This window comes from Zootoca vivipara, chromosome 10, assembly GCF_963506605.1.
Source record: "Zootoca vivipara chromosome 10, rZooViv1.1, whole genome shotgun sequence".
In the NCBI taxonomy this organism is placed as follows: domain Eukaryota; kingdom Metazoa; phylum Chordata; class Lepidosauria; order Squamata; family Lacertidae; genus Zootoca; species Zootoca vivipara.
The window spans coordinates 22,109,151-22,133,870 of NC_083285.1; the positions used below are offsets into that span (position 1 = coordinate 22,109,151).

Sequence of the window (24,720 nt, forward strand, 5' to 3'; positions counted from 1 at the left end):
GCGGGAAAAACCCCAGGGAAATTTTTAGGCTGATTGATAACTGGCAGTCTTGTAGAAATAATTCCTCATTATCTGGTGGCAGCAACTTGTAAAGTTGAGAACGGGTGGCCAGCCAGAGGGCTGCTTTCAGCTGTGGCTGAATTTCCCTTCCCCAAGTGGCACAGGTTCCTTCGCTCTACTGAACTAGGCTGCCATTAATACCCTTCTGAAGATTCCATTCCTTCCCCTTTCAAGTTTCTAAGCAACAACATCATTCAGGAACTCTGGACGAGGTGGCTTTAGCTTGTGCCAGGCAAGAAGAGAGCCAAAGTCCTCAAGTGAAACAGTTCATTAGAGAAAGTGGACAAGAAATAGGCTGGCCAGGTTGGGGGGGGGCACTTAACAAGCTCTGCTTGCAGAAAATATCTCTCCTACCCAGCAATTAAAGGTCCATGCAGAAGCCCTGTTCTGCACTCTTTTTCACATAGCCAACCTAACAACCTACAGAACAGGCAGAGCATCTACAAGAGGATTTGTAATCTTATATTTCTGTATAGAAGTGCTGTGTCATATTTTGGCCTTGCCAGGAGTTCTGGAAAGATGTATGGTGTGCTGGAACAACAATTTGCTAAAATACAATTTAGATCAGGCATCCCCAAACTTTGGCCCTCCAGATGTTTTGGACTACAATTCCCATCATCCCTGACCACTGGTCCTGTTAGCTAGGGATCATGGGAGTTGTAGGCCAAAACATCTGGAGGGCCGCAGTTTGGGGATGCCTGATTTAGTTAAAGCACATGAGTTTTATTATTTGTATTCTATAGCTAGAATGATGTTCGTTATCTTCCAATGAGGGCAAAGTTCTTTGAAGCGACGTGCATAGGGATCAGCTACCTTTGATTTTACACACATTAAAGTATTTTTTTGACTTTTGTGGCTTTTTTTCTTCAATGGAGGAAGATGTAGACCAAAGGAATCATTTCAAATAAAATAGCAAGATTTGAATTTCAAAGCTGTTTACTCCCTGTAGGCATTGCTAGCAATGATCTGTTTTTATTTTATAGTTTTAAAAAATGCAGACCAGAAATGTTCAGGACTTTTGTGAATTGAATGACCTTGTGAATTGAATGTGAATTGAATGACCTTGTACTCTTTTCCAAATATAGTTGGAAACTAGACATACAGAACAGTGATGAATTATGATGGGTGGGAGTGAGGTTGCTGATCATCTAACTGTTACAGCATCCTGTCAGTTTCTGCCATTCAGGACTGGAACCAGGGAATTAGCTCCAAGCTGATGCTCTTGAGGGTCTCGATCCTGTGGCTTCCTGAAATAATGCAGGGGATTTGAACCTGGTGCACCCAAGGCCCATCTGCCCTGATCCTCTCACATCCTATTTCGAGGCCTAGCATTAGCAGTTGCTGGGGAAAACACCGCTGATCTATACCCACAGATCTTTCAATGACGGAGATGCCATCCCCTGTAAAGTTCCTGAGCATCAGCAGAGGGCTATCTCCTCCTTATCCTCATTTCTCCAGGAGATCTGCTGGCTTGCATTGCATTCTTAGTCACCATGTTGTTTCAGTATAGTTGATTTGTAGTTTATAATGCTTTTCTTGGAGGGGGGAGGTGTTCATTTGGATGTTTGAGTAAAATTATATGAATTTTTATTACATTCTTCTATATTTTCCCTCTTAAATATTCCAGGGGAGGGGCTATATCGGTAGCATTAATGTATAATTTAACCTCAATTTTTCATTGTGGAAGAAAAGAAAGTAAGTAATTCCAGTTAGATCTACAGTCTACTTTGGATATTACCTTTTGTTAATAATATCAACTGAATAAAAAGGAATGTTTTGGCATCTCTGAACACTTTTTTCTATCTCCTCCCTGTTTTTGATAGTTGCTCCTGAAGATCCTAGCAGAAATGTTGATGGTGATACAGTTATTTTCACTGACGTACAAGAAAGGTCAAGTGCTGTTTATCAATGTAACGCCTCTAATGAATATGGATATTTACTGGCAAATGCATTTGTGAATGTTTTAGGTAAGACCACATTGTCTTTTGGGGGGGAAACCCCCTAGTAATAATGCTGTATAGTTGTGTGATTTCCCATTTGTGCAATCCTATATGTGTTTACTCGGAAGTACTGTAATATTTTAGCATACATAAATTAGTATACAGTGGTACCTTGGTTTAAGAACAGCTTAGTTTATGAACTACTTGGATTAAGAACGCTGCAAACCCGGAAGTAAGTGTTTTGGTTTGTGAACTTTGCCTTGGAATAAGAACATGCTGCTATGGGAAAGCACGCCTTGGTTTAAGAATGCTTTGGTTTAAGAACAGACTTCCGGAACGGATTAAGTTCGTAAACCAAGGTACCACTGTATTAAAAATCAGTTAAAAACCAACTTCCATCTTCTACCAGATTGAACTTGACACCAAATACAAGCCCAAATAAGAATGTCTTGTAGCACAATACTATGTAGGTTTACTTTAGAGATGTGTCTCGGTGTGTTCAGTGGCTACAGTAAGGATAGACTCATACCACAAAGTAGATAGGGAAACATTGTCACCCCCTCTCGTAATACTAGAATTCGGGCTCAACCAATGAAGCTGAATGTTGGAAGATTCAGGACAAAATGTAGTACTTATTCACACAGTGCACAATAAAAAAATTCCTTCAGTAGCACCTTAAAGACCAACTAAGTTTTTATTTTGGTATGAGCTTTCGTGTGCATGCACACTTATCTGAAGAAGTGTGCATGCACACGAAAGCTCATACCAAAATAAAAACTTAGTTGGTCTTTAAGGTGCTACTGAAGGAATTTTTTTATTTTACTTCGATCCAGACCAACACGGCTACCTACCTGTACACAGTGCACAGTTAAACTACAGTATTTCCTCCCAGTATATATAGTGAGGGACACCAAATGATTTAAAAGAGGATTAGATATAATACTGGGGGACTGGGTTATCATTGGCTCCTAGTCATGATGGCCAACCACTGTTGGGGACAGTATCCCTCTGAATAACAGGTGCGGGTTGCATAGAAATATATCCACTGGAGAATCAGTACAATATGTGCTTCGCTTTTTCTGTCATACAAATTTTAAAACTGTAAGATAATTATATGTTTCATAAAAGCTGCAAATGTCTGCTCTAATCATCTCACTTAAGCTAATGAGATAATTAATTAACAAGGTTGTCTCAGAAGGTCTCCAAATCACATTCATTTAGGACCTTTTCTTGGTATACTGTTTTTGTTCTCGGTTCTCTCTTTTGTTTGAAAAACAAACACAAAATTGTTTAGTTTAGGTTTTATATTTTTTCTAACAAGCAGTTACAAATAAAAAGAAAAGGTATAGTAGGAGAGAAGCTGTAAGTATGAAATAACATCCGATTTACAAAAAAAGTTGTCATCTTATCTTGTTTGTTTAAAATGGAGCTTGCAGAATGCACAAAATGTATGCATTTCCTACAAAGAGATGCAAAACTTTTGATTCTTGAGCATGCTAAAGCTATCAAATATTAGAAGTGCTGGGAAGGCAGCAGTTGGTTTTTTTTATAATAAATGTCAGGTCTAGAATGTTACCGGTAATCAGGATGTAGATTTATTAGCTGACGTCTTGAAACTTATTTAGTTCAAAACTGCTACATAATAAGAGAGGGAAGAAATTGAGAAAAATGCTTTTATTGTTTTTTATTACATATTTTATTTAAAATACTTTTTTTCTAAATAAATGTATCCAAAGGAATTCACAGTGATTTCAATAATGCTTTTCTTTTAGCTGAGCCACCAAGAATACTTACTCCTCATAATGAACTCTATCAAGTCATTGCAAACAAACCTGCCCTTCTAGACTGTGCTTTTTTTGGATCACCTGTGCCTGAAATTGAATGGTAAGTTAATCATGATGTAAAAAGCTTAAAAGATGTTCTGTTCCATTCACAACAGTCATTTAAGCAAATAATTTTGGAAATTAGCAAAATAGAAAGCTGTTTTTTCTCATTTTCGTTTGCAAACCATTTTTCTTACTTATGGAAGCAACATTAGTGTATTTGCTTATTTTCCCATTTTCAACATAATGCATCCTTTCTTTCACTGGTCAGGACAAAATTAAATGATCTGTTAAATGCATTATTGTATTTAACATGTTTTTTAATGTGATCTCCCTTCTAAATATCCATTTCAGAAAGGGGATCAGGTTTGGGACCCTTCTGTTCTCATTCCCACCCCAAAAAAATACTCCGTTCCCCCCCTGCAATGCAGGAATCTTTTGCCCAATGTGGGTCTGAAACCCACAACCCTAAGATTAAGAGTCTTTTTCTTTACCAGCTGAGCTGTCTTACGTCACTCTGCAGACATGGGCTTGTTTCTTATTGATGGGAGCAGCTTTTCAAAAGTAAAAACTAGGCTATGTCACATCGATCACACATTGTCTACTTTGGCTGTTAGAATCACCTCATTGAATATTAGTAGATTCTAACCCTAGTATTTACAAGCCATTAACTTACTGGTACAGCTCTGTTGATCTGAGGTATAAAGATGTATTTAATAAAAGGAACTCATTTACCCAATGACGTCTGAATAAGTGCATAACATGATTGTGTTTTCAACACTTAGGTTTAAAGGAGTGAAAGGTAGCGTTCTTCAAGGAAATCAGTATGTTTTCCATAAAAATGGAACCTTGGAAATTCCTGTAGCCCAGAAGGATAGCGCTGGCATGTATACCTGTGTTGCAAGAAATAAACTGGGGAAGGTACAAAACGAAGTTCAATTAGAAATCAAGGGTAAGAAATCATGCCTCATACCACTCTTCTAATCACAATTCCCTAAAGAATTTCCAGCTGTTAAATATCTTAATAGTAATTTTATGTTTCAGAACCAACCATGATTATTAAGCAGCCTGAATACAAAGTTGTACAAAGGACTGGGCAGGTTTCCTTTGGATGTACAATTAAACACGATGCAACCTTAGTACCAACAGTTACGTGGTTGAAGGACAGCGCTGAATTGCCAAATGATGAAAGGTATGTACACCCTTTTCTCTTTCACAGTTTCTTTGCAAGGCATTAAAACTCAGTTATTTGTGCATTTCATAGAAGAAGTACCATTTCCCTTACATGATATTTCTAATGGTTCAACATACTTTAATGCACCCTTATAGGACTTAAGGGGGTTTGGTCATTCTAGCATTACTTGGTTACTATATTTACAAGGTAGTGCACAAAGTGCACACATTTTGTGGAGGGGTTTCCCATAGGGTTTATTTCAGACCCGTGTGACTTACAAGCTGCCAGTCATGTATTGTGGTCTTCCCGGTGCTCAGGGAAGCTATGTACACTATGGAAGCCAAATTGTGACTTAGCTCAGTGCAGTTGCAAAATGTTTGGGCAGGAACAAAGTGGCTGCTATCTCCTGTCCTGAAGGAAAGGAGTTTGATTTGGCCTAACATTTAGTGGCACTAAGGACTTAGACATGCATTAGACCAGGCATCCCCAAACTTCGGCCCGCCAGATGTTTTGGACTACAATTCCCATCTTCCCTGACCACTGGTCCTGTTAGCTAGGGATCATGGGAGTTGTAGGCCAAAACATCTGGAGGGCCGCAGTTTAGGGATGCCTGCATTAGAGGCTGTTCTGTAATTTTTTTGAAGCTACTGAATCATAACCAATTATTTTAAATTTAGCATAGCTGGATTAGGTAATACATTTTTCAACTACAGTAATTATATACTAATTACACTGATATGTGACCTAAATGTGGTTTATTTCCTGCATGAAGGATACTTTCTCAATATTAGCAGCCCGACTAGATAATCTCAAAATATTTTTCAGTACTGATATTATTATTTAACTGTATTTTGTTGCAATATATATTTATAGTTCTATACACCAATGGAGTGACTGACTGAATGTATTGTAATTGTAGGTTTATTGTTGGTAAACACAACTTGACCATTATGAATGTCACTGATAAAGATGGCGGAGCATATACTTGCATAGCTAATACTACTCTGGACAGTGTTTCCGCAAGTGCTGTGCTCACTGTTGTTGGTAAGATTTCTTTTAACTTATGATTAGGGCTATGATAAAACTATTATCTACTGTATAAATTATTGGGTTTCAGCTAATGGTAGGTTGCCATACGTCCGGGTTTTCCCGGACACATCCGGGAATCAGGCCAGAAAGCGTCATCTGGGCAGATTTTTATCAAATCGGTGAAATGTCCGGGTATACCCGGATGTATGGCAAGGGGGATTAATAATTTTAAAGAAATCATTTTAAAATTTAAAAAGGCAAAAAAAACCTTTTGGTTTTCACTTTTGGGAATATGGGAGGCGTAGCTTATGGGGTACTATAGTTTGTTCTGGGAAATGTAGAGAACCCAAACAGGTTACTTCCGGGTTTCGGCACTCATGCATGTGCAAAAACACTAAATTGTGCTTTGTGCATGCGCAGAGGTGCCAAATCTTGACGCAGCACTGCGAGTTGTGAACGCTGCGAGTTGCGAACGTGCCTCCTGCACGGATCATGTTCGCAACTCGAGCGTCCACTAAATATGAAATCCAACTAAATTTGTGGGGCTATATATATATATATATATATATATATATATATATATCCACATGTACATTACATTCTTGATAACTTTTAGCCTAGTCCTATACAGCTCTATCCAGAGAAGCATGAGCATGAATTTATGTTGCCACATATACTCCTGAAAAGCCATGCCTGAAGGTCATGGGACCCTTGAGAATGGTGAGGGATGGAATGCAAGGAGCTTCAGTGGGAGGAGGAAATGAGTGGAAATCAGACAGACTCGGTTTATGTGGAGAGAAACTCTGCTTGCACAAGGCAATCCTGCTCAGTTTCCATAACTCTCTACTGGAGCTCCTTGCAACCCATAATAAGTTGTTCTTGAGGGTCCTCATGCCACAAGTGGGCACAGTGGAGCTACAGTGGGGGAAAGGGGTAGGAAAGCTTTGTGATGTAAGTCTCCTTATGCTGAGACATACCTGGATCCAACCTATTTTATTTATAGATTAACTTTATTTTTAATGCCTTTTATTGTTTATATAGGTAATAAGCATGCACACTTTACAGATGCTTTGGCAGTACTGCGCATATATTTGAGAAAGGAAGAAGGGCCCAAAATTTAGTTCCCACATGATTGAAAAGGTGTTTTAAAACTGACTGTATCAGCCACAGAGACATGAACCAGCGCAGATAAACACACAGCTCTGAATGTTTGATGTGTGGGTTTTCTGTGCAAGCTCTCTTTTCATACATGGATCCTCTATGCCTGATTCTGCTATGGATTGCCCTAGCAATATTAGTCTTTTGTCTATAACCTCATTCACATACCAGCTTTTTCTGCTTGTTGAATTAGAAAAAAAAGTCTTCCTATGCCTGTTAAAGCGAGGGGGGGGGAAACTTTCCTTAATCCATCTCAGGGACTGGGGTTGAGGCTGTAGAAACCAATTTTGCCTTAATCCATTGTATATTTACTTTCCAGACTGCTTATATTATTTTTAGATAGCTATCAAGGACCAGCAAGTTGCACAGAAACACTTATTCCTATCTGTGTACCTGGCTGTGGGCTAAATTGCCTGTTGCATAGGAAAATAAAACTGATACAAGCAATAGGGCAATACACACAGATCCACCTGCTAAGCAGTCTTGTTCTGCAAAGCTACAAGCAAAGCAGAGAAGGTGTACTGTGTACAAACACATAACACATGTGTGCTACTGTTATGGTTGTGATTTCCTGGATTGTGAAATGAACTAGAAAGGAAAGAAGGAAGTTACAATGAGCTAGCAAAAAAAAGTTACCTTATGGTTCAATATAAGTTAAGCAAGACCTTTTCATTGGTCATAGGCTTATTCACGAATAACCCTACAGTATCCAGATTTCTTTAGCCATCTCACCCCTTGCTTTTTCCTGCAAGACCAATTGCAGTCGTTAACAGTAGTTAACAGTCGTCAAAAGGTTTACCACTCCTATCAGCCAATGACCCATTCCCACCACCCTTCTGAGTAATATCCCTCCCCACCCTCTGACTATATAGTGGTACCTCGGGTTACGAACACAATCCGTTTCGAGACGCAGTTTGTAACCCGAAATGGCCGTAACCCAAAGCGCCATTTTGTGCATGCGCAATTTCCGTGATTCTTGCGCTTTGCGCATGCGCACACCGTGTGTGCCGCTTCTGCGCATGTGCAGAACGCGCGCGCGGGGTGAAAATACTTCTGGGTTTGCGGAGACCGTAACCCGAGGTACGACTGTACATAAGGGTCTGGTGACTTCTGTTTCAGTATAGCTGAAGAAGTGTGCATGCACACGAAAGCTCATACCTATGACAAACTTAGTTGGTCTTTAAGGTGCTACTGGAAGGATTTATTTTTTATTTTTTGTTTCGCCTACAGTATCCAGGCTTTGTTTTAGTTTATCACCTGTTTGCAAGAAGTTGCTTATGTCTCAGAATAAAGGATGTCGTCAGTTTTACTTGCTGTAACTTTCAGCTTGACCCCTAATCAGCGCATGATTAGAAATTAATACTTATCCATATAGAAGTAACTTTATTTTTATAATATTCAGCCATTTTAATAGTAACTTAATTGTACAGTTCAGTTTCTTTTCCGGCTACTAACACTGACTATATACTTTATATTAATATCCTTTTTCAGCTCCTCCAACAGCCCCACCTGTTGTTTACGGTAAACTAATAAAAAAAAGTCTTGTTTGTATCGTGCACCAAATGTTCCTAACCTTTCTGCCTATTTCAAGCTGAGATTTTCTTTCTCTCTCTCTCCCCCGCCCCCGTTTCATTACATCTTACAAACTTACTTTGGATCTGATGATAATTTAGTATTGTGTTACCATTCTTTTGAGCTAAATGCTTGAACTGTTTCATTATTATGATTTAATACAGCCTGTGATCAAGACCAATATTTCTAACAAGTGATTAAACATTTTATCCAAAATTGTGTTCAACATACCTGTTTAAATATACATATTTTACCATTAAAATTTGCCTTAAAACTTCTCTATCCCCACAAATCACTTACATTTTCTCCACCAAATAATGTTTAATATTCCTTTTGACCTTTTCTATGGGCTTTTGGATATGTTTGGCTTATTCCTGCGCTGTTATAAGAAGAACAGCAAAATGGATACAAGTCTGAAGTTAAGTCAACAGCTAAGTTCAAGGCCTTGGACCAGGCACCCCCAAACTCGACCTTCCAGATGTTTTGGGACTATAACTCCCATCATCCCTAGCTAACAGGACCAGGGGTTAGGGATGATGGGAGTTGTAGTCCCAAAACATCTGGAGGGCTGAGTTTGGGGATGCCTGCCTTAGACTGATGAAAATTAAACATGAAGCTGTGCTGAGAATTAACTACTTGTTTTCATCCTTGGCCAGGGCTAGCACAAGTCTTGGGGAGACTCTGCCCTCATCTTCTTTTTTCTCCCTTCACTGCCACTCCTCCTCCTCCCACTCCATGTTTACTTTAAAGATGCTTTGCTGCTGCATCTTCAATGAGTTTCACAGGTGCACCTTTCCTGAGCTTGACAAAGTTTCAGCAGTTATGTCTAAACGTGGTCTGAATGTTCTCTTCCAAGACCTTTCAGCTCAAAATTTAGGGGGACGATTTTCACCTATTTTCACCACCACAAGGTTTTGACAGTGGTGCTCCTCAATCCCATGGAAGTGGTACTGTATCTGGGGGCAGCAATATCAAAAGCAACACGGTGGCCAAAAACAATTACAATGTGAAACTTTATGGAATAATTCAAAACATAAAGATTAGCAAACTAAAGTCTCTGAAAGTACTGAATGAATCACGGTGCCAGACTTTACCCGGCGGAGAACAAGATGTGAAGCTTTGTAATCGGCAATGTCCAATTCTGATGTCCAACTCTGAACTCTGCTGAACAGTGTTTCCGGATAGCAACTACCGTTTCGTTGAATTCTTCATCAGCCAATTAGTTCATCAAACACTGTGACTACATAATCGCATGAACACTGTTCCAGAGTATTTTTCATTCTCATGGAATGAAGAAAAAAGATTGGTTTATGAAGAAATTACATATCTTTCTACTTACGAGTGTTTCCACAAATCACCAGAAACACCACATATGCAAACTTTAAAAAAACAACCTAAGTTTAATACATTTATGTTTTGCCCTTCCACCCAAAGGATCCTCGGCAGGGCTAGTAATTCAAGGTCAAAACTGGGAATGGTATGTGGCATAGCTGCCAAGTTTTCCCTTTTCTCGCGAGGAAGCCTATTCAGCATAAGGGAAAATCCCTTTAAAAAAGGGATAACTTGGCAGCTATGGTATGTAGTCTTTAGGGGGTTTAAAACCTTTGCCCCTACTATTGTCCCAATTCAAACCACCCCTGTGTCAGCCATCAGTTTTTGCACAAAGGAGAGAACTCTCTGTTTAATTTGGGGGTGGGTAGGGATTGCATATGGACCAGAGAAGTAGCAAAGGGTTAGTACTCCCCTACTATCCAAGCTGATTCAAATTGAGCCTCACATGGTGTCAATTTGTCTAAAAACAGCAGCAGAAGCAACAACAACAACTCTGCACTTATATCAGCTCCATACCTGTGCCTTTATCTTCTAGTTTGGTCCTCAAATAATTAAAAATATATAAAATAGTGGTACATCAAAACAGAGTGAGTTATTTAAACCATATAAATCTAGCACCGAAAGGTTAAAACACCCCTAAAATCATCTTAAAAGTTCAGGAAAATTAAAAATGTCAGAAGGAGAACAAATCAGCATCAGGTGAACCTCTCTGGGGAGCAGGTTATTCACGTAGAGACCGCTGAAACCACATTTCAAATAATTTACATATCACAATTCAATATATATCATCATGGCTTCCTCCAAGGATTAGTGGCAATTGTGGTTTTGGATGAATTAGAAATGCTGTTCTAAGATCCCTACTCTCCTTCCCCACCCACCCCATACCAGTTTTGAGGGGAAGATGTGATGCCATCACAGATAAGCCCATTCGAAACGTACATTGTCCAGAGTGAATAGCTGCAGATGAATAAAAGAATGAATCAGCAGTGATGATAAACTATGGGCATGGTCAATAGCTGCGTTGTTGCTGCATACTAAGACAGGAAGGGGGGGGAGGAAGAGTTTGGTGCAGTGCAAACGTGCTGGCAGGAACATTGGATTGCACCACCCCTCTCTGTCCCAGTATACAGTAGGAACTCAGTTGAAGGATGGTCAGGTAAGTGGGACAGCCCCACTCTGCCATCTGCTACTTTTAAATTGCTTTGAATTGGCTTTGCCACGTGAATATAAAGGAACCTTCCTAGAAAAAGAACATCGGAGTGCTTCTGATCACTGTAATTCTGAAACAGTTTTTTGTTGTTGTTGTGAATATGTATGCTTTTTATTTTCCTTTTTGTGTATGAGGAGACTTGCTTTCATATACTGTACAGTAGTTTTCTACTCATCATCATTAATCATAAACTGAAACTGCTGGCGAACCATACTACTCCTCAACTTTCCAGTTACCATTATTTCTTAAAACACAAGGCAATCTGGCACTGGAGTTCTTGTAACAACTCTTGCTTTTTCTTCTTTTCGCATTGTTTCCCAGCAAAATCGGTCATTCATTTTCATTGCAGTTGCATGCTAGTGACCACTAAATCATTTGTACATGTTGAAAGGAGTTATGTTTAGATTTTGTTTTCCTGGATAGCAACTAATTTGTGTTTATCTTCCTTTGCGCTTATTTGGCTTGCAGATCGTCCTGATCCACCTTTTGACTTGGAATTAACCGATCATCAAGAGAGAACTGTTCAGCTCACATGGATACCGGGCAATGACAATAATAGCCCTATTATGAGTATGGTTTGCTACATTTATTTGACTGTTTTCACTACATTAAATAAAAAGGGGAACAATGTGTTACATTTAAAAGGGAGTGTGTTTTGTTCCCAGATTCTAAGTAATTATAATGTATTTTTCATTTGCAACTTTCTTATTAGCTTTCATTTGAAACTTTCTTATTGTACCATTATTGGACACTAAATAAAATAAAAAGGCACAATCCTTTAAGGCAGGGATGGGAACCTTTCATTTCATTAAGAGACCATGAGGCAGGGCCTTTTCTGTGACTTCTGTGTATGTGCTCTCTCTCTTTCAACCATCCACTTTTTTTTCTCAGCCACCCACCCCTTTGTTTGCTTTGCCAGCACAGATATCAAGTTCTTCTCTTTCTTGGGAACAGAATGCCTTGAAATGTGGCCATGGTATGGCTCATCTTAGAGGATCTGGAAGTCAAATGCTTCTTTTCTGGTTGTCTTCTTCTCATCCCATTTGTCTCTCTGTGGTCTGGCTTTTCTGTTCCTCTTCCATTTAACCAGCACCAGCCCTATTGGTGTGCAGCTGCTGCTGCTGCTGCTGCTGCTGCTGCTGCTGCTGCTGCTGCTGCTGCCATAAACAAATGCTACAAGCTGGGTTAGATAAGTCTATTTCTAGGACAATCTGCCAATTTTTAAGGCTATAGAATTCCTGTTTTCAAGCACATGAAAACCTCTTTTTATACAATTATCATATTTTTTAAAAATATATTTAATTCTAAGAAAAAATGTTTACATTGCAGCTTAACCATCTTTCAGTATACAGAGATAACATTGTTACATAGTGGAACCAATAATAATAATAATAATAATAATAATAATAATAATAATAATAATAATGTTGATATCATGCCATTCCTACACTAAAAGAGGACAATTTCTTATAAAATTATATTGACATAGGTATTGTCCTCAGCTCACTATATTCTGAAACATTTCCTTTTTGCTTGTTGCATGACAGAAAGTTCTCTGGTTTCTGAAGCAATGCTCTTTCATTTTATATGCAGAGTTTGTCATTGAATATGAAGATGCCATGCGTGAACCAGGGATATGGAACTACCTGACAGAAATCTCTGGGATCCTGACAACTGTACAGTTAAAGCTGTCACCATATGTTAACTATTCATTTCGTGTAATAGCTGTCAATGACATTGGAAATAGCCAACCAAGTGAAGCCTCTGAGCAATACTTTACAAAAGCTGCAAGTAAATAAACGCTATCACTTACAATTATCAGCTTAGACCAGAGATAGTACTGAATTATTTGGGATGGGTAAAGAGTTTACTCAAATATAAATATTTAACTTCTAGAGCCGGATGACAATCCTACTGGGGTTCAAGGGATTGGATCAGAACCTGATAATTTGGTGATCATGTGGGAGGTAAGGATATATACATTTTTTAAGAGTTTGAACCCTTTCAGAATTTGAACCCAAAGAAGGCTTCCTCTTTGGGCTCCAGGGAGGGTCTCATCACAAGCTGGAGGGCAGTGGGACTTTGTTGAGGCTGCCCAGCCTCCCCACCTAACATCTGACATGTAGGGTAGCATAGCAGCAGTTGCTTACCCACATGTCAGCTGAGCAGCCTCAACAAAGCCCCACTGCCCTCTGGCTCATGAGGAGAGCCTCCCCATTGCCTGAAGAGGGTGTCTTCTTTGAGCTCTAGGGAGGACCTTCCCATGTGCTGAAGGTTTGCTTGGGCTGCTTAGCTGCTGCACAGGAAATCTTCCCCATGCACCAGTTGAGCAACTCACCATAGCCCCACTACACCTCTGGCTTGCAAGGAGACCCTCCCCAGAGCCCAAAGAGGATGCTTTCTTCAGGCTCTTGGGAGGGTCTCTTCAAGAGCCACAAGGACTCTCCAGGGTGCTCCCCAGTTCCAATTTACTGGTGCTGCACATGTGGGCAGCTGCACGCAAGTAGATTACACACAAGTGGGGAGTTGCATGTATAAGAATAAAATTTCACTAAATTAAATAAAAAGGGGGACAATGAAACTGCCCATGAACTACAAGATTTCTGAAAGGGTTTGGAAGCACCTGATTAAATTGGCATATTGTGGAATTCTTCAAACCAAGGTCATTGGTTTTATATATTTCTTGTCTTATTTTCTGTATTTTCTTTAAATGCAGTAGCTAACTATAAATATCTTCTTATTTTTCGCTTTCCATTGTAGCCCTTAAAGCATTTTCAGTCCAACGGTCCAGGGCTCCAGTACAAAGTCAGTTGGCGGCAGAAGGATGGCGATGATGATTGGACATCTGTTACAGTTGCAAATGTATCCAAATATATTGTGTCTGGTACACCGACCTTTGCTCCTTACGAGATAAAAGTGCAGGCGTTAAATGACTTGGGACCTGCTCCAGAACCAACAACAACAATTGGACATTCTGGGGAAGATTGTAAGTTGGTTTTTTTGTTTTGCAATAATCCTTGTGAGGGCTATACATTTATCACAATGCACTGAAGCTTGGGTAGTAATTACATTATGGTGCAATATATAGATTCACAACCAAATTTCTAGACTTCTGAAGTCTCTAAAGTGTCATGAATGTGTGTACATTGTTCTAACCTGAGATTCATTGAATTTTCTCCACCAGTACCAATGGTTGCTCCAGGCAATTTGCAGGTACAAGTTGTAAACAGCACCTTAGCAAAAGTGCAATGGGATCCAGTTCTGTTAAAGTATGTCCGAGGTCATCTTCAGGGATACAAAGTAAGTTAACTATTGTAGCCTCTTAAATAATATTTACTCTTCGTTTATATTTTTGGGGTGGGAACTTCTAGCTATGAATTCTGAACTCTAAATATTAAAGCTTATATCTTTTTATAGTAGTCTGTTTCACTTTCATCAGCCAGTATTTGATTGAAATAGCTGTTCTGTCAGCTTCCATGTGATTAAAATAACTGCTTGAGCCATTGTGTTTCACTTTCTAGAAAGAAGGCCATTAGTTCATTTCTGTCAAAAACGATTTTTAGCCTGACTGCTGATATCCTTTACCCTTAAGTGCTTCCAGAAAAGTGTGACGTGAATGGTTCTAAAAATTAATGTAGTATGACTCAACCTGGGATTATTCTTTCTAGTACAACTAGCATTAGGGAAAAAAACAGCAGGCTTGAATAGTTATTTTTTTCTACTGCTAATAATTATGAACTCTACCTTCTCATACCAGCATATTAGATAAATCTAAAACAATTCACTTTATAAATAATGTTCTGCATAAACCTGGCAGGTACTGTGTTATCAAATACAGTACTATCATCTAAATCACTTCAGATTTGTTTCTGATAAACCTTTTAAAGTAATAAAAATAAAGGTTAATGCAGCAGTGTGGTGTAGTGGTTAAGAGCGGTAGACTCACAATCTGGGGAACCGGGTTCATGTCTCCGCTCCTCCACATGGAACTGCTGGGTGACCTTGGGCTAGTCACACTTCTTTGAAGTCTCTCAGCTCCACTCACCTCACAGAGTGTTTGTTGTGGGGGAGGAGGGGAAAAGGAAATTGTTAGCCGCTTTGAGACTCCATCGGGTAGTGATAAAGCAGGATATCAAACCCAAACTCTTCTCTTCTACTCTTCTATATGCTGTGTAATTGTCATGAGCTAAATAAATTAAATCACACCCTGTAACCACAGATGGACATGAACAGTCTTAAAAGCACTTGATTAAAAGGATCTGTTGTTGGGGCTTATGGGCTTTACGTCCAAATAAACATGCATAGGATTGCATATATCCAAATAAGTTTAGGGTTTTGTATGCCTTATTAAAAGAGCCTGAGAACCCTAAATTTCATGTCAGAAACCTTTATCATAGTATGGTGCAAATCAGAGAAGCAGTAGATAAATATTTTTTTAAATATATTTAATTTTTAGATTTACTATATGAAAGTGGAAAGTTTATCTGGAAGAATTAACCAGCATGTCGAAAAAAAGGCACTGTCTTTTCCTGGAAATAAGACACATGGAATGTTGCCAGGATTGGAGCCATATAGCACTTACAAATTGAATGTTAGGGTGGTTAATGGAAAAGGAGAAGGACCAGCAACCCCTGATGAAACATTTAAAACTCCCGAAGGAGGTATGCAGTTAGAAAACAATAAAGCTACTCTATTTGCATTTAATGTTTCAAATGCATTTTACATTTCTGAAAATCATAATCCTAGCAGAGATCACTAGGATTTCTTGAGTAAAACATGAATCAGATTAGAATGTGGGTCTTACATTGTTCCACTGCCTAATCAGTATTTCATTGTGTAGAAGGTGGAAGTAAATGTAGGGCTCATTTACACTGGCTTTGAATTTTATTTAATTTTAGTTAATAATGGTGGTGGTGGTGGTGGTGGCAAGTTTGTTACTTATTACCTTTAACATGTGTCATTTTATCACCTTAAAAGTTCCGAGTGCACCCTCCTTTTTGAAGATTACCAATCCAAATCTGGATTCCCTCACTTTGGAATGGGGGCCACCTTCTCATCCAAATGGTGTTGTTGTAGGATATATACTAAAGTTTCAACCAAGTGAGTAAACAGTTGTTTTTCATTTCTCAAAACACATGCCTACTGAATAGTTAATACCAGTAGCAGATCCTTAAGTTGATAAGTATAATATATCTTTGTAGGGAACAGTTTATTTTAAAATGCTTCAAATGGGAATGGGCAATGCCAAATCAAATCTGTCGACTTTTAAAACTTCCATTGTATTCTACTTCTTCATTCTTGGTGTCCTGTTCATATAGAAAGCAGGTTGCGTAATTGCACTTCTCTCTCTCTCTCATGCAATCTGGCATCATGTGGTTTTGGAATGCCACCTGATGGTTGAAGGCAAAATCACCGCTCAAAATCACTGCCTCCCTCCTCCCATCAGCCTTCAGTTTTGATTTTGTCTTCACCAGTCATGGCTGATTCCCCACCCCCACCCCACCCCGAGCACTCCACTATGCTTATTTCAAGTTTAGGTTTTCCATGTTTGTATGGTCTGTCTGTCTGTCTGTCTGTCTGTCTGTCTGTCTGTCTGTCTGTCTGTCTGAGTTAACCTTGCCCAGACCTCCACAACTGTTGGTGTGCTTCTTCATTTAAAAATAATAATAAATTCCTTCCCCACTCCATTCCCTTTCAGCTTGCCTCATCAAACAACCCCTGCTTTTCCAGCATCTGTCACACTCCCTCCAATGTATATTTTTTAAGCCTCTGTTTTCCTCCCTGTTTGCCTTGGCTACAGCCTCAGAGGCATGAAGAAGATAACACACGAATCCATGACTTCCCATGGTACCAGACAGCAATGCTGCATAATTCAATTTTTACCTAGGGCTGCTGGAAAACACACTGCTTTGTGTGCCAAAACATGTGTGCCATATGGCTACATAGAATCATAGAATTGTAGAGTTGAAAGGTACCCTGAGGATCATCTAGTCCAACCCCCTGCAATGCAGGAATATGCAGCTGTCCCATACAAGGATCTAGCCTGCAATCGTAGTGTTATCAGCACCATGCTCTAACCACCTGAGCCGTCCATGGTCATGTGATTAAGGGAGTTTACTAATTCAATATATGTAGTAAAATCTGGTGCATTGCTTTCTGAGGCAACAGTTATGTGCTTCCAAACAACTACTAACTATATTATTTGTGCTGTCTTTCAACAGTTAATAACACACATGAATTAGGCCGCTTGGAAGAGATCAGTATACCAGCCAATGAGACCAGCCTGATATTAAGCAACTTAAATTACAGCACTCGATACAAGTTTTACTTCTATGCACAGACATCAGTTGGAGCTGGAAGTCAAATAACAGAGGAGGCAGTAACAATTATGGATGAAGGTAAGATGGGTATGTATAAAGAACGTCCACTTACATTTGAATAATCATGCTATTTCTCTCTCTCTAAAAATAAGTGAATTTGGCTGTCTGTAGTTGGAGAACTGTCTATATGGTTTTGGTTTTCAAAGAAAATTTGGTGCTCTTAGAACTGCTATAATGTTTATCCCTAGAAAAGCTGCACATAATTGTTTTACAAGGGACTTGCATATGCATATAGCCACTTTTATATATATTGTGTCATGCTAAACTATGCTTTTTAAATTGTCACATAGCTTACCAGGCACCATAGTTGGGCTATGGTCACACGAAATTCACTCTGAAACAGCTATATGATCATCTTGCAGCTGTCTGTATTTTATGAAATGGTTTCCTTGCTTCCAACTGCCCAGTGAAAGCAAGACTTTAGGTCATATCTGGATTGCACTGATTTTAGAGATTTTATGTGTACGTTTAGCATTTATACTTCCTGCAGTCCTGAGCATAGCTGTCAAGTTCTCCCTTTTTTAAATTGAAATTCCCTTAGGCTGAATAGGCTTCCTCGTGAGAAAAGGGAAAACTTGACAGCTATGGTCCTGAGTGATTCAGTCAGAGCTGCCTCCCCACCAGTACGGATGGGGCCTTACATTAAACCACTGTGGATTGTGCAGTTCCACGTGGGTGGTTTTTCTTTCCGGGTACAGATATAGCCTGTGGGGAGAAATCTCTACCTAAAATATATAATACTTGACCAAGTGCTCAGAAAATTGCCATTTCGGACTGCCATTTGCTTTCATAGCTTAATCATTGGGACATATTTGATCAGATACTTCCACACACCACAGGATCATTAGCATGAAGACAATAATCAGAAAACCACGTAAAAGCATCTGTATACTGCAGCTGTCTATGCGTTACCATCATGTATTATACCCCAAATATAATGCATTGTATTTTGTACCAGTTCTCTGCTGCATCAGGATTCCTAATTAAAGCCTGTTCTGCAGGTGTAATACTTAGCTCTGAATCACTGAATCACTGCCCCAAATCTAATAGTATCCAAAACAGGAATTAAAGCCAAAACCAAACATAGCATAACACGTAAGATGCTAAGCAGTGGCAAGTTACAAATGAAAGAAACTAGAAAGTGACCTTCCCTCAGAAAGCAAGTACTGCTGTTTTTGAAGATGCCAGATTAAAAGCATCGTAAAACTGGCAAAAAGAGGAAAGTAATGCTGGTCACTTAAAAGAAAAGAAAAAGCTGTCAGGCAAGTCCTTTATTTGGAACATGCAACCTACAATTGTCCTACGTTTGGCAGAACAAGGAAGTGTCTTTATTCTGGAAAACTGCTATAGTGTGTGTGCACATGCACGCACACCTCTGATTTAACTTAACTGCACATTAATAAGTTATAAGACAAAAGGATAAATGGTTAAGAAAGTTATTTCTTTTTTTAAAAAAATGATAGCAAGTGAAACAAATGCATGATTATTAGCTTTTGTTTTTAAAATCACTCTTTAGTGTGAGTGTTCAACGTCTTATTCCCTTCTTCTAATACTTTAACTGCATGCCTTTGTGCTTTAATATATATGTGTAGATTTATACTATATATATAGATATATATGCTCCTTTCGTTGTACCTAATTATGTAGTGTCCTTTTATTTTCTTCCATTTATGCTGGTATTCTTCCGCTTGACCTAAGTGCAGGTAAAGATAAGCATGAATTGTATGGATTTTTGCAAATTCTAAATTCAGTTTCTTTAAAAAAGAAATCACCCCGTAAAAGTGAAAGGAACAATGCAATTCATTAAACGAGAGTGTTGAGCTGATAGAGGGAATGTTTCTTGGAAATCCATCAATTTCTTTAACATAGTACCTGTCTTATTGCTTCAAATAGCATACATGTATGTACTGTCTTTCATGACAATCCATTAGACAGGCTCTGAGGAGGACGAGGCAAGTTTGTGCTACAGGGAGGAGCTCATTTTTCTATCGCTAAGGCTCCTTTGTGGCAGTAATGATAGCTTGCAGGTTTCTCCTCCTCCAGAACCTCTGACAATGCCAGCTAGCAATGGGGGAGGAAGTGAAGGCTCCCCTCCCCAATTAATTCAAGCATTGGTGAGATCTAGTGTCATGTGTTTATTGGTCACACTGAGCTTTCATATGTCTGTGTCCTGTAGAAGCAAAGTGGGCTAGTATATTGCAAATAAAGTGGAAGCAAAGATGGTATTAAATAAAGTTCACTTTTCAAATACACAGACACACAGACATGTGCAGTCAATTCATTGAATGCCATCTTTCGCTTACTCGTTTCCAGTATACCTTTCTCCTTATATGTGTGGCCTTAATAAACACAGAGCGAGGATAGTTTCATGACCGTTTTGGTTCCTATTACCTACTGCTTTATGTTTTCTGTGCATAGGCTGACCTGTTAAATGCACTGTTTGGTTCACAGGTTATAGAACTTATTAGCTGTAAGTTAAGATGGCTGTTGTTATTAGCATAAGAAAGTGAAATATAAACAATAATTGGAGAAATAGTAATCAATATTATTATCTAAAGAGTAGTATAGCACTGTGGTGTTGGATTAAAGCATCATGAATTAAAATATCATAGATAAAGGTAAAGGGACCCCTGACCATTAGGTCCAGTCGTGACTGACTCTGGGGTTGCGGCGCTCATCTCGTGTTCTTGGCCGAGGGAGCTTCCAGGTCATGTGGCTTGCATGACAAAGTCGCTTCTGGTGAACCAGAGCAGCACATGGAAACGCTGTTTACCTTCACGCTGTAGCGGTACCTATTTATCTACTTGCACTTTGACGTGCTTTCGAACTGCTAGGTTGGCAGGAGCTGGGACCGAGCAACAGGAGCTCACCCCATCGCGGGGATTCGAACCACCGACCTTCTGATCGGCAAGCCCTAGGCTCAGTGGTTTAACCCACAGCGCCACCCGCGTCCCATCATCATAATGTCCCAACATCGTAATGTTGGATTATTTCCTGTAGAATTTCGAATCAAAATTTCAGAGAATCTGGACACAGCCTATTTCTGGCTCATGTCGATTTCCTCATGTACATACTATATTCATAAATTCATTCCACTACATTATTCTCTATTTTTAAAAATCCTATATAAAAATTATGATTTATGTTTATACTTAAACACATAATGAAACACAATATACATATAAACTACATGTTAGCCTAAAATTTGCATTGTTTTATGAATCTGGATACTTTCTTGAAGTGAGAACTGTATTGCAAAATTCAGAAAAGCGTGAAAACTGAAGGGTAATTATATTCCTGCTCTTGGATTGGTCTAGGAGGTCCTAATTAGGTCAGCTTGCTTAAAGATGTGCTCTACATGAGATTCCCACCCATCCTTACTTGCTTTGTTGAAACACTTCGACGAAATACGATTGCAAATATCAAAACAGTTTCATGCACAAATTATTTGGTATATTGTGCTGACATGTTATGTAGCAGTTTGACAGCATAGTTCCCTGTAACTTTACTTCTTGCAATGAGGGAACCAGCAGAAGGTTGTTGGAGCTGGACTTTACCGGCTTTGTTAGATTACTCCAAGACAAGCGTTTTCAAAATCTCAATTCTCCATAAATTTCTCTATGTGCCTAACAAGACATGAACAGATTCATGTTTGATTTTGCCCTGAATGCATCTCTGCAGAGTGGAGCACAGTTCACGAATGTGCTAACTGACTGGTAACAATGTATTGCACCATCATATTGTAAACCAGGCATCCCCAAACTTCGGCCCTCCAGATGTTTTGACCTACAACTCCCATGATCCCTAGCTAACAGGACCAGTGGTCAGGGAAGATGGGAATTGTAGTCCAAAACATCTGGAGGGCCAAAGTTTGGGGATGCCTGTTATTTTGGGGGAAGCAAAGATTAGTCTTCAGACATTTTCAAGAAATCAGTCAGCATTAAGTCCTCTTTCCTGAAGGAATAATATCCAATTGTGTTTTGCTGCAACTTCCTTTAATTTTGCATATCTGTTGCATTACTAAAAGGCATCTGTTTTGCAAGTTCGTCAAAGAAGGTTCCTATTTTTGAGTACCTAGAACTTTACACAGGCTCAAAGTTCTTAAGTAGGGCGATTCTACATTTTGTTTTACAGGTGCAAACTGGGAGCTTCCTTCTTTTCTGGATCAAGCAGTATTAAATATGTGCTGCCACAGAAAGCAGGAAGTTGATTTCAGTTCCAGAAGCTGGGTGATGGACCATTGTGGGGGGTGGATTAGCACAATCTTAAAAATAAAAATTAAAACCTCTGATGTTTTCCCTCACGGGTTTTTCAGCATTGTTTCCAGGGGAAAAGAAATGCATGGTATTTCATTCCTCAAATGGTTTAGCATGCTGAATAATGTTTGAGAACACCTGAATTAACCACATAGAACCCACAGAGGTGCTGAAGAGGCATCACTTTAACTTACCTTTTAACAGCTAAGTTTTTCATTTTATGAAACCCACCTCTTTTGCTGAATTTATGCTGTTCTTTCATGTCGGAAACTGTTTTATGATTTTTACTGCTTCTCTGTGTTTATTATTGTTTATTACATTGCTGTAACCTGCCCCAGGTGAAGGATGGGTAAAAAAAATCATACAAACAATTAATAAAGTAATGAACGCAACCTACCATGCACTTGATCATCTCTGGGATTGCACAGGTTGTACCATTGCAGTTCTTGAAGGGTGCCTCCTTGTGATAAAAACCTATGTTCATTGGAGTGGTGAATGAATGATTATTTTCCTTTCAAGATAGCTATTATTATTATTATTAATTTGCAGACTGCATTTTAATATTGATTTTATATGCTTGTTTTCCTTTTGCAACTTGTTCTCCTATTTGTATCGAGTAAAATGTCTTTAAAAGAACCTGCATGGGTGTCCATTAATGTATGTGTTGTGTTGACTTAACAGGTAAGATAGTGCTGTGATGTTTGAAACATTTTTACTCTGTAAAAATATTTTCACTGCTTGTTTTCTTCTTTCCTGCTTTCTCTGATGAAGAAAATTCAGAGAAACTGTTTGAAACCCCTTCTTGAAACCTTCCCTCTTATGCATACTGTACCAGAGACAGATTTAGGGTGGCGAGACTGGTTCCCCTGCACAGGGTGCCAAGCTGAGGGGGGCACCCTTCCCACTTCCTTCCCAAAGCCTAAGTAAGTGCTTGCTTCGGGAAGGAGGCATGAGGGCTTTGACAGGGTCCCTCCAAAAGCCTACTTAGTGCTTGCCCAACTCTGTGAAGGAGGGCTCCAGGACCCTGCCAGAGACTTGTGCCTCCTTCCCAAAGCCCGGTGCCTCACATAGCCACTTTGGGAAGCTGGTGCAAGGGCCGGGAGGGCATCAAACTTTGGCCTTGCAGAAGGCACCATATTACGGGGGTCCACCCCATACTGTACCTCCCAACATATAAGGGGATTGATGTTTATCTTATGGATTTTAATGCTATCAAAATAGCTGAACTGCAACATTCCACAGAAAGAAACCGCAGGAAAGACATTCAAGAATTACCAAAACAATACAAAAATAGAAAGTTATATTTCTGCGTGTCTTTATGGTTTTCTATCAATCTGTAGAATGAGATGTTTGCTAGCCTTTTAGATGTGGCTTTAACTGAGAAGTAGAATTCATAAACATGCCTACTTACAGTATCTGGAAATGTCACACTGAATTCAATGGGGCATACTCTTAAATGAGTTGCATAGAATTAAACTGTTATATAGTTACAGTAGTTTTACTTCATAATAGACTAGCATAGCATGCTTACTACCATGTCATATGCAATGTCTACTAATCCTGTAGCCACTAATTCTCCAATGGTGCCAGAGTGGAACAGAACTCGGGGAATCCTTTCCACTGGGTTACCAGGCAGGATCCTCAATAATAATAATAATAATAATAATAATAGTAAGACACCATGAGGAAGGGCTTCTCTTCAGCTTCTCTTCAGGCAAGACAGTTGTTCAGAGCATCACAGACTTTCGTAACAAATTTGAATTTGAAAATAGATTCCTCCGTCCCCTCCCTAATTCTTCTAGTTGGAAATTTAGATTATATGTAGAAGGACAAAAAAAAGCAAATTTGGGAAGGAAAAAATGATACGTGAACCTGTTGTCCACTTCTACCTATGGAGATTGTTTCTTATAGTTTGGGGAAATATCAAGACTGCTTACTTTACAGTTTCCCAAACTCAGGGCCACCAAAGCACTCCAAGTTTTTATAACTTTGGTAAAATACATTATGTCCAAATAGGTGCAAGACATTTGCTGTCTTTCTAATTGTGCCAGCCTTTCAGGTGGCTTTGAGAGGTATTGAGTCCTCCTTGTCCCCAGGGGCGTAGGGAGAGGGGGGCAATAGGGACACTCCGTCCCGGGCAGCACGATCCCGAAGGTGCCATCGTGGCTGCCCCCTGCCCGCGCTGGGTGCTCCGTCCCCGCGGGCAGTGCACCATGCCCCCAGAACGCACGCCAGCCCCGCCCCTGCCTACTCTCCACCCCCGGTGCCGGAGCATGAAGCTCCACTGCTGCTTCTCCCACCATTGAAAAGTTGTTTAAAAAACAACACAAGGACACAGAGGCAGCAATAGCCACTCAGCAAAATGGGGAGAAGAAAATGGGGATAAGAATAACTCTCATGGCTCTAATTTTCCACCTTTTCCTGTTTGGGCTTCACTGCAACCCTCCCTGGTGTATTAGGATGACCTACACATGAGGGTTTCTGCCAAACAATGGAAGCTGGGAGAACTAGTGTATTTCATTCCACTTTTCACTGGAAGGTCAGATTTCATGGAAGAGCAATAGCTCAGTGATAGAGCATGTGAACCCCCCCAGTTCAATCTCCAGCATTTCAAGGTAGGGTTGGGAAGGACGTCCACCTGAAATCCTGGAGAACCGCTGCCAGTCAGTACTGAGCTAGATGAACCCAGTGGTCCAAGTCAGTCTAAGACAGTTTCCTATGTTCCTATCCTTTCATGGTCATTCATGTACTGTTTCTGAACAGAGATTCGATCATAGAATTGTAGA

General features: G+C 39.5%; 1 protein-coding gene across 4 annotated transcripts in view; it reads left to right on the plus strand.

Moving 5' to 3' along the window:
* NRCAM (neuronal cell adhesion molecule) overlaps nucleotides 1-24,720 on the plus strand; it is a 126,721-nt gene that overhangs the window by 79,186 nt on the left and 22,815 nt on the right. For 2 of the 4 annotated variants that reach the window (XM_035127901.2, XM_060279600.1), the window contains 14 exons: nucleotides 1,884-2,027; nucleotides 3,773-3,884; nucleotides 4,609-4,775; nucleotides 4,868-5,015; nucleotides 5,917-6,041; nucleotides 8,676-8,705; nucleotides 11,767-11,868; nucleotides 12,892-13,089; nucleotides 13,195-13,265; nucleotides 14,059-14,284; nucleotides 14,483-14,598; nucleotides 15,755-15,959; nucleotides 16,276-16,398; nucleotides 17,520-17,696. In XM_035127901.2, the coding sequence (XP_034983792.2) occupies nucleotides 1,884-2,027; nucleotides 3,773-3,884; nucleotides 4,609-4,775; nucleotides 4,868-5,015; nucleotides 5,917-6,041; nucleotides 8,676-8,705; nucleotides 11,767-11,868; nucleotides 12,892-13,089; nucleotides 13,195-13,265; nucleotides 14,059-14,284; nucleotides 14,483-14,598; nucleotides 15,755-15,959; nucleotides 16,276-16,398; nucleotides 17,520-17,696 (1,944 nt within the window). The remainder of the gene's footprint in view (nucleotides 1-1,883; nucleotides 2,028-3,772; nucleotides 3,885-4,608; nucleotides 4,776-4,867; nucleotides 5,016-5,916; nucleotides 6,042-8,675; nucleotides 8,706-11,766; nucleotides 11,869-12,891; nucleotides 13,090-13,194; nucleotides 13,266-14,058; nucleotides 14,285-14,482; nucleotides 14,599-15,754; nucleotides 15,960-16,275; nucleotides 16,399-17,519; nucleotides 17,697-24,720) is intronic. The other 2 variants (XM_035127903.2, XM_035127904.2) reach the window with 1 other exon arrangement.